The sequence below is a fragment of the Rhincodon typus genome, chromosome 20 (assembly GCF_021869965.1).
Source record: "Rhincodon typus isolate 14 chromosome 20, sRhiTyp1.1, whole genome shotgun sequence".
Lineage (NCBI taxonomy): Eukaryota > Metazoa > Chordata > Chondrichthyes > Orectolobiformes > Rhincodontidae > Rhincodon > Rhincodon typus.
Window position 1 is genome coordinate 43,097,377 of NC_063351.1, and position 16,353 is coordinate 43,113,729.

The window sequence follows — 16,353 nt, forward strand, 5'->3', positions numbered from 1 at the left end:
AAATGGGACCCTACCCTAACCGAGTGGGTTCTCCCAACGGCTTGGTCCAACCCTCAGTTTGTGAGTTTTCTACTCAATGGCAGGCAGAATGGTGAAGTCTAGTCATCATGTGAAATTGACCCAGCTTGTTTTCCCCTGCACCTTTCCAGCAAAAATGCCCATTCAACACCCTCCCCACCTGTGCCTCTCGCAGCCGGGTGTGTAATGGGAACATTGAAAAACTTTCCAAATTCGATCACAACCCTTAGGGATGACGCGTTTTGAGAAACATGTTCAGAGGGATGCAGAATTCACCCCAAATCTTACCGACGGTAAAATAAAAGCCACACAAGATTTGTTGCACTTTTTCTGACAAATTTATTGAAATGCAGAAAACATATAACGGAACGAAATTGGTCATCCAAAAGATACTTTTTTTTTAGTGTTTCGAATTTTAAATAATAAAAAAATTACAAAGGCAGAACAGACAGACGTTTCGTATTCGAAACGAAATATATTAATACAAATGCAGACGAGTCATCTCCCCAGCAAGTTGCAGTCATTGTTTGTTTTAATTTCGTGCAAATTAATGACGAGGAATTTCGCACCAGCCTCCATAAACAACAATCCCAGTTTTACAGCAGTTTTCTGAAGGATTTCTTAGCACTAAGTCTTTTTCGCTTAATCTTGCTCCTTTGCGATCGCTCCACGCTGCCGCTGGATTCGTACTCAGAACCCTTTCCTCCATCCTTGATACTGGGAGAACATGGATGAGAATGTTTATATATAAAACATTGCAGAAACAAACACGAAAAGTGTTAAAAAAAAAAGCCAAAGCGATGCAAATGCGTTGGGGGGAAAATTGAGGTAGTTTTTTTTTTAAAATACAAAGCACAGGTTTTCCCCAGTTTCTTTTTTTCCTTTTAAAAATAGTGCAAATAATTACCGCAGTCTGTTAAAGGCTTTCATCCAGAGCAGCCCCAAGAATTCTGCTCCAGTTTTATGGTGCTGGAAAAAGAGCTGCGTCTTCCTGGATTTGAGCTCCATCAGAGCCTGTGCAATGTCCTGGTCCCCGTGCTTCTCCTTCTCCCAGATGATCCTTGCCCGCTCCTCGGCGTTCTCGTCCCCGCTCTTCCTGAACAGCGCTTGCATCTGCCCCAGGTCCACGTCCTGGAAGATGTTGGCCGAGGCTTTCTTGCGGGACTTGCGGACCCACCTGTTGCTGCCGTACCAAGCCGGGCAAACGGGGCACGGAGCGGTGTAAGGCTCCATCCGGCAAGCCAGCTGGTCGCCACCGGTGAATATGCGAGCTCCAACCGCCCGTGCCCTGCCCTTGCTCTGCTCCGATCCGCTCCGAGCTGCTTTCAGCCGGTCTACTTTTTATATACTGTGTGTGTGTGTGTGTGTGTGTGTGTTGGGGGGGAAGGGTGTAGCTACGCCCCGGGACGGAGTGTAACACCCAGAATGATTGACAGGGAGCTCCCGGTGAGTGATAGCCACGTTCACCAATCAGCTGTGGGCTCCATTGTCACCTCGCGGCTGATGGACGTCAGCCAAAGCCAATGGGAGAACGTAGATCGCCCTCAGGAGGCGGGCCGGCCGTTGTGGGTGGGACGGAGAGCCGGGGTCGCCTGTCAATCAAACCTCTGGGACGGTGGATGATGTAACCTCGAGACTCAAGCCCTGTTTTTGGCACAGATGAAAGGGAAAGCCTATCTGGTTTGAGCTGGATCTTTGCAACGATGATTTGCAGTGACTGTACTAACAATTGCTACAATGGGGAATTTTTGCTTTGTATTTCATGAGCAACGATCGGCTCCTGAACAGAAAATTCGTTCATCACCATTTCACGGTCGTTGGGTTTGTTTTAAACAATCCCTGAGTAAAATTTTGTCTTTTTAAGAGATTTAGAAAGACATTTAAAAGATATTTAGATGAGTACGTGAATAAGAAGTGTTTGGAGGAATATGGACCAAGCGCAGGCATGGACTGATTGGACCGAAGGGTCTGTTTCCATGCTGTATGACTATGACGCTAAATAAATAGGAACAAGAGTAGGTCATTCAGCCCCTGGAGCCTATTCTGCAATTCAATGAGATCATGGCTGATCAGTGGTCTAAATCCATGTAACTGCTTCTGGACAATATCCCTTAATACCTTTGCTTGACAACAAGTTATGGATCTCAGATTTAAAATTAACAATTGATCTAGCATCCACTGCTGTTTGCAGAAGAGAGTTCCAAACATCTACCATCCCTTGTGTACAGAAGTGCCTGCAAGCATCTGTCCTGAATTGACTAGTCCTAATTCACAGATTATGCCCTCTAATTCTAGAATCCCCAACCAGAGGATATAGTTTATCTACTCTGTCTTTCCCTATTAATATACCCTTATATTGGTTTCTTAGTGGGTTGCAGTTCCTCCAGCTGTAATTGCAAAGCCTTGTGCTCTGCATGGGTGAGGATGACAGTCTGAGTCACCAGTTAAAGTTTCACTTTTTAGAATAAGGGAGGTGGAGAAGAAGGGGTTGATTGCAAATTGTTGACCGCTATCAGATTAGACTTAAAATATGTTCCCAGCAGGACCATATCACTTGCCTAACCACCATTGCCTTTGTCTCACCGTTGCTGGCTTAGGTCCTAGACTCTGCAATTCCCTCATTAAACCTTAACTCTGTCCCCTTTTGAAGCTCCTTAAACCTACAATCCTTTGGGTCCACTGGAATCCTTTGGTTGCATTCTGTCCAATTCTGGTCCCTTCTTTACCTCCCTATAGGAACCTATAGTTGCCAAGTGTTTAAACTCTGGAATTCCAACCCTAACCCTCTTTGCTTCTCACTGCACACTTAGAAGGCTGCTTAAAACCTACCTCTGACCAAGCGCTGGGCCACCTGCCCTCAAGTCTCTTTCTTTATAACAGTGTTGATGTTTCTCAATGTTACCGTCCTGAGTGCTGCCCTTGCAAAGTTTTCATTAAGCTAAAGGCATGAGGCAATGCAAATTGTTGGTGCAATGAGATTTATAACCTGGTATTTGCAACACTCTGATCCTAACAGTTGCTGCCTGGCCTGAGCTTGGTCAGTCAACATGCTTCTAGTCAGTTTGACTTTAGCGCCATCAACCAATTGACTTATTTGAGTCATTGGGCAGCGGTGCAAAATATTTATACAGTTTAGACATTTTTACTTTTGGCCCCATCCAGTAATGTACAGCAGGGATAAGACCAAGTTGAACAAGTGATGGGTCTGTATTAGTTAAAGGATTATTGGGTGAGGTAATTGACTGGGTATATATGGGGAACAAGTAATCCATGAGGTGGAGTTTTGTGATGTGTAAGCTGAAATAAAACACTGGCTAGAAAAGTGCCTAGGTTCTATCTAAACAACATTTAACCTCTGATATAACAAGGTGTAGGGCTGGATGAGCACAGCAGGCCAAGCAGCATCAGAGGATCAGGAAAGCTGACGTTTTGGGTCTAGACCCTTCTTCAGAAACATTTAACCTCTGATGTTTAATACACGGTACTTCAGACTGTGACAAGTGACCACATTCATGTTGTGAAAATACATGTTTCTACTGAGAACGGAACCGTGGATGCAACATTGTTAGACTTTTAACACTGAGACAGAATTTTGAAAAATACTGCGATAAAGGTCAGATGTATATTGAAGGTATTGAAAACGCTATGGCCAGATTAAGGCTGGTTAATATTTCATTACATTAATTTCACTACAATCATGCATCTCTCTCCTTGATGACTGGTCAGGGCTGAATAAGATATTTCACAACTTTGGGGTTATAATTGATCTAGTGGTGAGTTTCCGATCACATTTTTCTGCCATCACTAAGACTGCCAATTTTCACCTCTATAGCACAGTCCTGTTGTTTGCCTGCCTCAGCGCATCCCTTGCTAGAATCCTCAGGCATGTCTTTATACCTTCAAGGCATTCCTGACTTGTTTTGAGATGATCATATTCAATCCTGTGAAATCTTGGCATCATCCAAAGCACAGCATGACCCACCCTCTCACCAGCCCTCACCCCGTCCTAACTCATACCAGGTCTTATTCACCAATCAGTCCACACTGACTCGTGGTTAAGCAATGCCTTGATGTTAAAATTCTCATCCTTGTTTTCAAACCCGTCCATAGTTTCATCACCTGTGTGGCTGTGCAGCCGCTCTGAGATTGGCATGCTGGTGCTATTCACAGCATTGACTTCCTATTTGGGAAGACTCTGCCAAACATGGACATTGGAGGGTCGGCATAGATGAAAACAAAATAAGTGGGAATGTTGCTCAGCCCCCTCCCCTTCTCTATTCATACAATCTCTTCCAGCTCCCAATCCTTTGAGAACTCCATGCTCCTCTAGTTTCAGCCTCTTAACCATCCTCAACTTTAACCTCCCCAGCATGGATGGCCAGTCTTTCAGCTGGCTGGATCCTAACCCCTAGGATTCCCTTGTGAAACCTCTCTGTCTCTCTAACGGGCTTCCTTTCTTTAAGATGCTCCTTAAAACATACCTGTTAGTCTAAATTTTTAAATCATGTCCCCTAATAGTGTCAAATTTTACTTTACAACATTTCAGTGAATTGCCTTGGGAAATGTTACTGTATTAAATAACCTGCACAAATATAGGTCATTGTTGTGTGAAAGAATTTACAGAATAGAAATAGGCGATTCAGCCCAACTGGTCCATGCTGAACAATTTATACTCCTCATAAGCCTCCTGTTTGCTTCAATTTAACGTATCAGTAACGGATAAAGGGACAAAGCTGAGATCTAAATGATCCCAGCTAGGCTCAGGATTTATGCAGTCAGTAGAGTAATTTATCAGAGGTAGTAGGAACTGCAGATGCTGGAGAATCTGAAATAACAAGGTGTAGAGCTGGATGAACACAGCAGGCCAAGCAGCATCAGAGGAGCAGGAAGGCTGACGTTTCGGGCCTAGACCCTTCTTCAGAAATAGGGGAGGGAAGGGGCTTCTGAAATAAATAAAATTACAGAGAGGGGAGGTGGATAGAAGATGGATAGAGGAGGCCACAACGGGAACAGCGGATGCAGTATACCACATTAGCAGATGTGCAGATGTGCCCCTACACCTCCCCCCTCACCCCCATCCCAGGCCCCAAGAAGACTTTCCACATCAAGCAGATGTTCACCTGCACATCTGCTAATGTGGTATACTGCATCTGCTGTTCCCGTTGTGGCCTCCTCTACATCGGGGAAACCAAGCGGAGGTTTGGCGACCGCTTTGCAGAACACCTACGCTCAGTTCGCAATAAACAACTGCACCTCCCAGTCGCGAACCATTTCAACTCCCCCTCCCATTCCGCAGACGACATGTCCATCCTGGGCCCCCTGCAGTGCCACAACGATGCTACCCGAAGGTTGCAGGAACAGCAACTCATATTCCGCTTGGGAACTCTGCAGCCCAATGGTATCAATGTGGATTTCACAAGTTTCAAAATCTCCCCTCCCCCTACCGCATCCCAAAACCAGTCCAGCTCGTCCCCGCCTCCCTAACCTGTCCTTCCTTCCACCTATCCCCTCCTCCCATCTCAAGCCGCACCCCCATCTCCTACCTACTAACCTCATCCCGCCCCCTTGACCTGTCCGTCCTTCCTGGACTGACCTATCCCCTCCCTAACTCCCCACCTGCACTCACCTTTACTGGCTCCACCCCCGCCTCTTTGACCTGTCTGTCTCCTCTCCACCTATCTTCTCCTCTATCCCTCTTCTATTCGCCTCCCCCTCTCTCCCTATTTATTTCAGAACCCCCTTCCCCTCCCCCATTTCTGAAGAAGGGTCTAGGCCCGAAACATCAGCTTTCCTCTCCTCTGATACTGCTTGGCCTGCTGTGTTCATCCAGCTCTACTCCTTGTTATGTCAGAGTAATTTATCTGTTTAATCTGTCTGACAATATATTGTGAAAGTATATTTCCCAAAGCCTTATGATGTTTGTCACAGCAAAGTCAGTGACTTGTTCGGTTATATTAAACCTGCACAAAGCTTTATAAAGAGATAGCAAGGTGTAGTGCTGGATGAACACAGCAGGCCAAGCAGCATCAGAGGAGCAGGAAAGCTGACGTTTCGGGTCTGGACCCTTCTTCAGAAAAACTTTATAAATCCACTTTAAACATTGCTATTGCTGTTTTACAGATAGAGAATAATGAACCTTGTGTATTTTCAACTTTTCCTGTTCCTATTTCAGAACATTTTAAATTCATACCCATTGAGTGGGTGTCGCTGACAAAAGCCAACACTACCGCCCATCCCTGTAATTGCTCTGAGGTTTGTTATAGCTGGGCCACTATAGAATCAACTTTCAAATCAACCACGTTGGCTTGGCGAATGGTGTCAGATAAAGGTTCACGAGTTTGGGTTTTTTTTTAAAAAAACAGCTATCCAGCTTTTACTATCACCAAAAACATTTTGATTCTTTTAATGGCGATAGTAAAAGCTGGTTAGCTGTTTTAAAAAAGTCCAAACTGTTTTATTTTAGAAACTGCACTCTAAATTCTCAAACTGCCCTAAAGGACTGGACGCTTCCCCTTTAAGGCTCTAAAGGCGTAATATTTAAGCCTGGGTCTGAGTCTTATTCTAGGATGTAAAGAGTTAACGTCAAGTTGAAACTAAAAGACAAAACAAAGGAAACGCGACAAGGTGAAACTTCCAATCTTTCACGTTTCTGAAAATGCACTCAAAGCTGAAAAATATTACTGTATCCACGGGTCTAATGATGGAGCAGAGAGAGTGAGTAACTACATCGCTGATGTCGAGTTGGAGCAAATTCAAACACTTTCGATCCCAATGAGAGAAGTTCGCTTCTAACCGGTTGCGACCAGAACAGACTGCTTTCACTCAGAACCAGTCCCTACCTAGTGTGTCAACTGCTGTGTGGTTTCCTAATTCCCTATCTTAGAGCCACCACCTTGAAGCGCTATCAGTGTTTACTCATCCCATTCTGCTACTTCCCGCCCAGAAATTACTTCTTATTTAAGGCTCTCTCTCTCTGTTGTGTAACCACAGCCTTTAAAAAATCTCCCTCTTTCCAGAGCTCACTTACTTATTTTGATTTCAAAACAATCGAATATGACTTGTTTTGATAGCCACTCATGCGCACAGCAAGATTCCACTTCAGCTGTGTAATGGGAGAACTCTTTCCCAAAATAGTGGATCTGTGCAGTTCTAGTTTCTTTTCTGTCCCAACTTTCTTCACTCCTACATATCTTCTGTTGAATTTTTCGCGCTTTCGAATCCCCTCCCTAAAAACTCTGTCTCAACACCTTTTGTTCAGTTCTGTGGAAGGGTCTCAACCCGAAACGGTAACTCTGATTTCTCTCCACAGATGCTGCCAGACCTGCTGAGCTTTTCCAGCAACTTTCTATTTTTGTTTTCGTCCAAATTGTTTTCCTTATCTGTGTGAGGATTTTGTTTTCACACCGCTGCGAAGCGCCTTAGAATGTTTTGGTTTGTTCAAGATACTGCTTGCTGTACATAAAGGCAAGTATTTGTTGTCAACAGGTTGCGTGCACACACGCTGCCTTTAACCTAACAAAATACAGGGCCATTGTGATGTTTCGCCGTTTAAGAACACAAATCAGGTCAGATGAGGAAAAGTTTGGTCTAAGAGGTAGGTTTTGAGGAGCAAGTAAGGAAAGAGGCGGAGAGGTTTTGGAAATAATTCTAATGCCCAGCCTGCTGAAAGCACAGCAGCCATTGATGAAGTAATTGAAATTGGGGATGCTCAAGACTATAGAATTAAGGGACAAAAACAAAGTTGCTGGAAAAGCTCAGCAGGTGTGGCAGCACCTGTGAAGGAGAAAACAGAGTTAACGTTTCGGGTCCAGTGACCCTTCCTCAGAACAGGCCCAATGCATTTTTTTTATATAGAATTAAGGGATCGCAGAGGGGCTGAAGATTGCAACGTTGGAAAGGGGCAAAACCACAAACATGTTTAGAAGGAAGGCTGAGTATTTTAAAATAGAGGCATTGTTAACTGAGTACCAGTAAAGATGGTAGGGGAAATAAATCTCGGTACAATAGGGCACGTCGTGCGGAGATTTGGTTGACCTCCAGTTTATGAGGGGAGAGTCATAGACTTCCTACAGCCTGGAAGTACGCCATTCGGCCCATCAAGTCTGCACGGACCTTCCGAAGAGCATCCCACCCAGCCTCATCCCATTTCTAATCCAACTAGCCTGCACACTATGGGCAATGTAGCATGACCAATCTACACGTTTTCGGACTGCGGGAAGAAGCCCACACAGACACGAGGAGAATGTACAAACTCTATACAGACAGTTGCCCGAGAGTGGAATCGAACCCGGGACCCAGGCGCTGAGAGTACAGTACTAACTACTGAGCCACCCCGAGAATCTAAGGCTGAATAGCAGTGCATTGGGCCAGTACTGTCTTAAGAGGTGACAAGAGGGTTTCAGCAGTCAGCTGGGACATTGTGTGTAGGTTGGTATTATGGAACTTAGTGATGGCAAGAATCTGAAGTCCCTTGCTCATCGGTTAAATGTAACACCAAGATTGCAAATGGTCTCTGTCAGACCATTGAGGGACAGGGCAGTGTTGAAGTCCCAAAGATTATAGTGAGGACTAAAGACAATTATTGGTCTTCCCCGTATTTAACTGGAAGATTTAATGGATTTCGAATAAACAGTCAGATAGTTTTGCCACAGTGAAGAGTCGAGAAAGGTGCTGTGAGGTGAAGTTGGGTGGTGTCAGTTTACATATGAAGACAAACACTGTTTTCGATTTTTTTTTATATTGAGAAACAGGCAACAAATACTGCCCTTACTAATGACACTGACATTGCATAAATTAATAAAAATAAACTTTTGCCACTTGTATGTCCCGATGTAATTTGTTGTTCATTCTCCTTCAGAATGTTGCTGTTAAGCGCCTGGGGATGTTTTATTTTAGTATGTTAATAACCAGTGTAAATGCTTGCTATTGCTTTTGTTTCTGATGGTGCACAGTTGAAACTAGATTAATTAAATAAAGGAACTCCTTTTTGTTATGTCGCAATTCCTATTTCCAGCTCGTTTTCCCTCTCTCCGGGCTGTCATTTTAAATTTCTAACAGTTGCAGTTTGTATAAACTGCAATTAGTCAGCGGCTGGGTTTGATATTTCTGTGACTCCTTTCATCTCAGCCTGTGATCTACGATTAAGTTTCACATCCCCTTTGTTTCGGCTTTCGTCTGGCAATTTAAGCAGCCTGGAACTGGTTTGGACCGGCTAAAAGAGGTTGTGTTTAACCGCAGGCAGAGACACAGTCAGCTTTTGAAGCATGAGGTGCTTTTCTGAAGTTTGCAAGCAGAGCTGTTTACGTTCATTCCTTCCCTGCCTGTCACTGCTGTCCACCCTGACCACATTTTCATCATGTTTCGACAATGTAAGCTATTTTTGGGTTAAAATTCAATCATCTAACACGGGAGGATTTCCCAGATACAGGATGTTACTCAATAAACCGTTTCACTAAATGGAGATGCTCACATTGCCTTTGGATAAAAACAAATTGCAAAGAATCAAAGATTTGCATTTCTATAAAGGGTGGCCTTTTGTCTGGTTTTAAAGTGGATGGTTGGGTTTTTAGCCAGTCTGGTCACTGTATAGTACCAAACTAATAAGTATTTGTTATGTGGTTTTTGGAGTTTGATTAGGTAGTCTCTGTGTGCTCCCAGCTCCGAAATGGCAGGTGAGCCCCAAATGGACAGAGGAAGTGCTTCGGTGATACCCTCAAGGCTCCACTGGCAAAGTGCGGCATTCCCACAGACACCTGGGAATTACTGACCCAAGACCGTTCAAAGAGGAGGATGGGAATCCGGGAAGGCGTTCAGCGCCTGGAGACTTGCCGTTGGGAAAACGCAGAAGCCGAGGCGAAAGGAGCGAGCTGCCACACCAATGCCCCACCCACCCCCTTCCTGTGACCATCTTCTGCCCCAAAGTGTAACAGAGCCTGCGGAAGCCGCAATGATCTGTACAGCCACCTACAGAGTCATCCCGAGAGTGGAAGAAAGTCATCCTTGTCTGTGAGGGACCGCTGATCATGATGATGGTCTGTATGTGAAGACGTTACCTTTGTGTGAGGTGGTATTGATGTTGAGTGTTAACATCAGCCCTCATACCATAGAGTCGCTGGCCTGCTGGAAGTGCTGCCAGGCATTCAGTCCGTTGCCACCCTATTTCTGTGGCACCCTTTGTGACTTTGGGATGTCTCATAAAGTGTTTTACGGGCAATTTTGTTTTGAAAGGTATTGATCTTGAAATGCAGAAAACATGGCATTTAATATCTGCACAGGAAATTTCCTTAAAGAGCAATGTGAGAACAACTGGATAATCTGATTTTTATTGGTCCTCATTGAGGGATTAAGAGTTGGCCAGCACCGTCGAAAATCATCCATAAGCCTCATCAGAACAAACCTATTGGGTTTTTCACATCCACTCAAGCACCACTTAATGTCAGGAACAAAAACAGAAGTTGCTGGAAAAACTCAGCAGGTCTGGCAGCATCTGTGAAGAAAAAGTCAGAGTTAATATTTCATGTCTGGTGACCCTTTGGACCTGAAACGTTAACTCTGATTTTTTCTTAACAGATGCTGCCAGACCTGCTGAGCTTTTCCAGCAACGTCTGTTTTTTGTTTGTGATTTACAGCATCTGCAGTTCTTTCGGTTTTTACCACTTAATGTCACATGGACAGCTCCTCTGACTAACATTCCTAAACTCCTACAGTGCAGCAGATCAGCGTGCATAGTACCACACAGGCCTTGTTCCAAGAATAATTTGGACCACATGCAACAACATTTTGGAGGAAATACTACCTCCAACATAGCAGCATTCTGTACAGCCCACTGTACTGTGCATGGTATGTTGGCCTGGATTTTGTGCTGAAGTCTTTGAAATGGTACCGGAACAAAACTGACGAAGGAGCAGTGCTCTGAAACCTTGTGATTTCAAATAAACTAATTGGATTATAACCTGGTGTCATGCGACTCCTGACCTTATCCACAGTTGACAGGGAGGTATCAATATGGAAACAGACCATTTGGCCTCATCAGTCCATGTTTACATTTATAGCTAAAATCACATGTTTAAGCATATTACCCAGTTCAATACCAATGTTAGCTATGATGCAGTGTGAGTAGTATTCTCCTCTCTGAGTTAGAAGGCTGTGGATTCACATCCCACTGCTGAAATTTGAGCACAATCACTTAGATGTAAACACCCAGTTTAGTATTGACGGAATACTGCACGGTTGAGAATGAGGCATTAAACAGAGACCCTATCTTCCCTCTCTAAAGGACAGGAAAGATCCAATGGCACTTATTCAAAAAAGCAGAGGTGTTCTCCAAGTGCCTTGATCAATATTTATCACTGAAACAGCTTTTAAATTGCAATCAGTGGAAGCTTGCTGTATGCAAATTGTTATTACTTCCTATGTTACAACAGCGACCAAACTTCAACCTCATCCTGCCCCCTTGACCTGTCTGTCCTCCCTGGACTGACCTATCCCCTTCCTAACTCCCTACCTACACTCACCTTTACTGGCTCCATCCCCACCTCTTTGACCTGTTTGTTTCCTCTCCACCTATCCTCTCCTCTATCCCTCTTCTATCCGCCTCCCAGTCTCTCCCTATTTATTTCGGAACCCCCTTCCCCTCCCCCTTTTCTGATGAAGGGTCTAGGCCCGAAACGTCAGCCTCTCTGCTCCTATGATGCTGCTTGGCCTGCTGTGTTCATCCAGCCCTGCACCTTGTTGTCTCAAACTTCAAAAAGGCTTTGTTGGCTGTGCAGCGTTTTGGGATATGCTGAGGTCCTGAAAGGTGCTATATACATTGCCAGAGATAACAAGGTGTAAGCTGGATGAACCCAGCAGGCCAAGCAGCATCAAAGGAGCAGGAAAGCTGATCCTCTGAAGAAGGGTCCAGACCTGAAACGTCAGCCTTCCTGTTCCTATGATGCTGCTTGGCCTGTTGTGTTCATCCAGCTCTACACCTTGTTATCTCAGATTCTCCAGCCTCAGCAGTTCCTACTATCTCTATATATACATTGCCAGTTGTTCTGTTTTAATTTCTGCATCAGCAACAAATCCCGGATGTAAATTCCACAGCCCAAACTCTGTGAGAAGTTTCTCTTGCTCTGAGTTCTAACATTTTGATCATCTATTCCTTGAATTGTTATTCATCTAGTGTCTGATTACATGAATCTACAAACAACTGGTTTCCTGCATATTGTTTTGGATTCTGCAGTTGCGTAGTTTCATTTTATGTTGGCAGCTGTGGTGCGAGGAGTTCTGAGAATGATTAAGTAGAATTGGGAAGTACAGGAACCTAGGATGAAGAGAGCAATTTGCATATGGAAACCAGAAAAAAACTTTGGCTTCAACAGGCGATAGCAACAACTGCAGATTCTGGAGTCAGAGACAACACAGTGTGGAACTGGAGGAACACAGCAGGCCAGGCAGCATCAGAGGAGCAGGAAAGCTGACGTTTCCGATCGGGACCCTTCTTCAGAAATGGGATGTGGGAAGGGAGCTGGAAAATAAGTAGAGAGAGAGGAGGGGTGGTGCTGGGGAAAGGTAGGTGGGATGATGTTAGGTGGATGATCGTGGGGTTTGGTCAGTGGGAATAGTGGAGTGGATAAGTGGGAGAGAAGATGGACAGGTTGTGTTGGGTCAAGGAGGTGGAAGGGAGGATGTGTGGGGCTGGGGACAGGTGGTGGGGTGGTGATAGGTTGGATGCATGGATCCACCATGGACATCCAATCCATGTACACTTGTATCTCCCACCCAGATGGCCTAAAAGCCCTCTGCTTCTTCCTCTCCCACAGGCCCAATCAGTCCCCCTCCATCGGCCCCCTCGTCCGCTTAACCAAACTTGTCCTTACCCTTAACAACTTCTCCTTTAACTCCTCCCACTTCCTACAGACTAAGGGGGTGGCCATGGGCACTCGCATAGGCTGGAGCTATGCCTGCCTCTTTGTAGGAGGAACATTCCCTCTTCCGTAGCTACACTGGCACCATCCGTCACCTCTTCCTCTGGTATATTGATGACTGTATTGGTGCTGCCTCGTGCTCCTGTGAGGAGCTTGAAAAGTTCATCACTTTACTAACACCTTTCACCCCAACCTCAAATTCACCTGGACCATCTCCGATACCTCCCTCCCCTTCCTGGACCTCTCCGTCTCCATCTCTGGTAACCACCTCAACACCAACATCTATTTCAAGCCCATCGACTCCCATAGCTACCTGGACTACACCTCCTCTCACCCACCCTCCTGCAAGAATGCGATCCCCTTCTCCCAATTCCTCCACCTCCACAACATCTGCTCCCAAGATGCGGCGTTCCACTCCCAGACATCCCAGATGTCCTCTTATTTCAAGGACTGCAACATCCCCCCTCCGGTGATCAAAAATACCCTCAACCACATCTCTTGCATTTCCTACAATTCTGCCCTCACATCCCCTCCCCTTAACTAAAATAAAGACAGAATACCCCTATTTCTCTCATACCACCCCATCAACTTCCACATCCTGCGTATCATTCTCCACCACTTCTGCCACCTAAATCCAACCCCACGACCAAAGAGATATTTCCCTCCCCACCCCTATCCGCCTTTCGTAGAGACTGCTCTCTCCATGACTCCCTTGTCCGCTCCAAACTCCCCATTAGCCCCACCACCCCTGGCCCCTTTCTCTGCAACTGCAGAAAATGCTACATCTGCCCCTACACCTCCCACCTCATCCCCATCCAAAGCCCAAAGCAAACTTTCCATATCAGACAGGGGCTCACCTGTACATCCTCCAACCTGATCTACTGTGTCCGTTGCTCCCGATGTGGCCTTGTCTGCATCGGTGAGACCATTTCATGTAACATCTGTGCTCTGTACATGACAAAAAACAACACCATCTGGTCGCCAACCATTTTAACTCCCCCTCCCACTCCCTTGATGATATGTCCATCACAATGACACCATCCACAAACTGGAGGAGCAACACCTCATATTCTGCCTCAGGAGCCTACAGCCCAATGGCCTAAACATGGAATTCACCGGTTTTAAAATCTCCCCACCCCCGGCCTCATCCCATGTCCAAACCTCCCTCTCATCCCCACCTCCTAGACCTGACACAACCTGCCCATCTTCTTCCCCACCCATCCGCCCTACCCTTCCTGCCAACCAATCCCCACTGCCCCCTACCTGCATCCAACCTATCACCATCCCACCTACCTTCCCCCAGCCCCACACCTCCTCTTTCTATTTATTTCCTGGCTCCCTTCCCCCTCCCCATTTCTGAAGAAGGGTGCTGACCTGAAACGTTAACTTTCCTGCTCCTCTGTTGCTACCTGGCCAGCTGTGTTCCTCATTTTACTCTTGGGAATCCCTTGTGAGAATGCCTTGCCCTCAATTTTGATCACTGGGTTGGGAAGTGGTTCCTATGTCCAGCACACAGTCTGCGTCATCTGCTGGACTAGCAATGTTAGCTGGAGCTATCCTGCATAGTTCCTGACAGTTGTCCCAAACTTGGCAAACTAGGGAGCCTGGTGCCCTGAAAGCAAAAAAATGTGCTGGAAATCACAGTGGGTCAGGCATTGTCCATGGAGAGAGAGCACACTAACATTTTGAGTCGAGATGACTCTTCATCAGTCTGACTTAAACTGTTGGGGGTTGGGGGCAGCATTTATGCATTAATGGGTGGGGTGGGCACTAGGAGGTGGAGTGCTGGGGGAGAAAGGGTGCTGATAGCGTAGATTAAGTGATTGGCATGTGCTGATCTGAGATTGGTGCTCTGTGTTTGGGCTGGGATTTGGAAGTCCTGATGTACTGATGGGTCATGCCAAGGCTGCAACACCAGCCTATGCCAACTTTGTCTGAGGTTGCCATTCGGGTCACTTCAGTCTCAGCTGCCTGAAGAAATGCACAGCAAGGTAGGATGAAGATCAATGACCTTCTCTGCTCTGCCAGTGCAAGTGCCATCACCTCCTTTCTGATGCCTCACACTCACTCTATTTCTGCTACTGTCCCCAACTCCCACCAAGGCTCAATTAACCTCTCTATCATATCGTGTACCCCCTCTAATTTCCCTGATATTTTTTGTGCCAATAGGTCAAATCATCTTGCCTGCAGCAGGTATTTTTTTCAATAATGTACTTTATTCATGTAACATACAATATACATTCCACATCAGACATATAGCCTAAGGGTAAAAATTTTTATTTGGAAATTTTAGAAAATGCACTAGAATTGCAGTCTTCTCAATACACTGTTTTCCACTCTAAAGTGTCTCAGAATGATTTCAATACACTCGATGTTCACAGTGGACATTGAGGGTCAGACACATAGGCTGAGGGGTTTCACAGTTTCTAGCACCTCGTTATGCTATGCTTGAAGGGGCTGAGACCTGAAGGACCTTTCTGTACTGTGCTTCTGTGGAGACTGCCCAAGCTTTAGCGCATCCCTAGCATTGTGGTCCTGGACATCGAATGTGTCGATCTGCAGCACCTGGTCGAGAAACATTCCTTGCACTGGAAGACCAGCAACCCTTCAGGGAGACCAAACAGCCTCTCTCACCAAGTTGATTGTTGTCCAGGTGTGGTTGCTGTTTGTTTCAGCAAGCCCGTAGTTCACACTCGCCTACATCACAGAGCTGTTTGGGATGGACCTTGATAAAAACCACTGCATCTTCCTCCAAAATACATTATGCAAGCAAGTGAACAACCTCCGTTGCCAAAATGCATTTCACAATGGTCTCCTCCTCGCCACAGCCACCTTGAGAGCAATATGTGGAGGGAGACAGATTTTCAGTGTGTAGGAAGAATCTGATGGGAAGGGTCTTTCTCACCAATAGCCCAAGTTGCATTTTGGTGCTTGCTTGTAAGCTCCGGTGATAAGACATTCTGCCAAATGACTCTGAGAGTCTGCTCAGGGAATCATCCTACAGAATCTATCATCTCCTTTTTCCCCAGTTTCTCAAAGATGTTACACTCTGACCACTACTTGAATGACATCTGGTCACTTGTATATTGGACAACTTGTTGGCTCTAAAATAAAACCAAGAACCTACTCAAGAGACAACAAGGTGCAGGGCTGGATGAACACAGCAGGCCAAGCAGCATCATAGGAGCAGAGAGGCTGACGTTTCGGGCCTAGACCCTTCATCAGAAAAGGGGGAGGGGAAGGGGGGCTCCCACTCTCTCCCTATTTATTTCAAAACCCCCTTCCCCTCCCCCTTTTCTGATGAAGGGTCTAGGCCCGAAACGTCAGCCTCTCTGCTCCTATGATGCTGCTTGGCCTGCTGTGTTCATCCAGCCCTGCAACTTGTTGTCTCGGATTCTCCAGCATCTGCAGTTCCTACTATCTCTGA

General features: G+C 45.7%; 1 protein-coding gene across 1 annotated transcript; it reads right to left on the reverse strand.

The window, feature by feature from the left end:
- Positions 1 to 337: 337 nt before the first annotated feature.
- Positions 338 to 2,224, reverse strand: avpi1 (arginine vasopressin induced 1). The gene is made up of 2 exons (XM_020525643.2): positions 926 to 2,224; positions 338 to 735 (listed from the first exon to the last, which is right to left on the reverse strand). The coding sequence occupies exons 1-2, from the start codon at positions 1,249 to 1,251 to the stop codon at positions 615 to 617; spliced, it is 447 nt and encodes a 148-aa protein (XP_020381232.1). The 5' UTR covers positions 1,252 to 2,224; the 3' UTR covers positions 338 to 614.
- Positions 2,225 to 16,353: the final 14,129 nt, after the last annotated feature.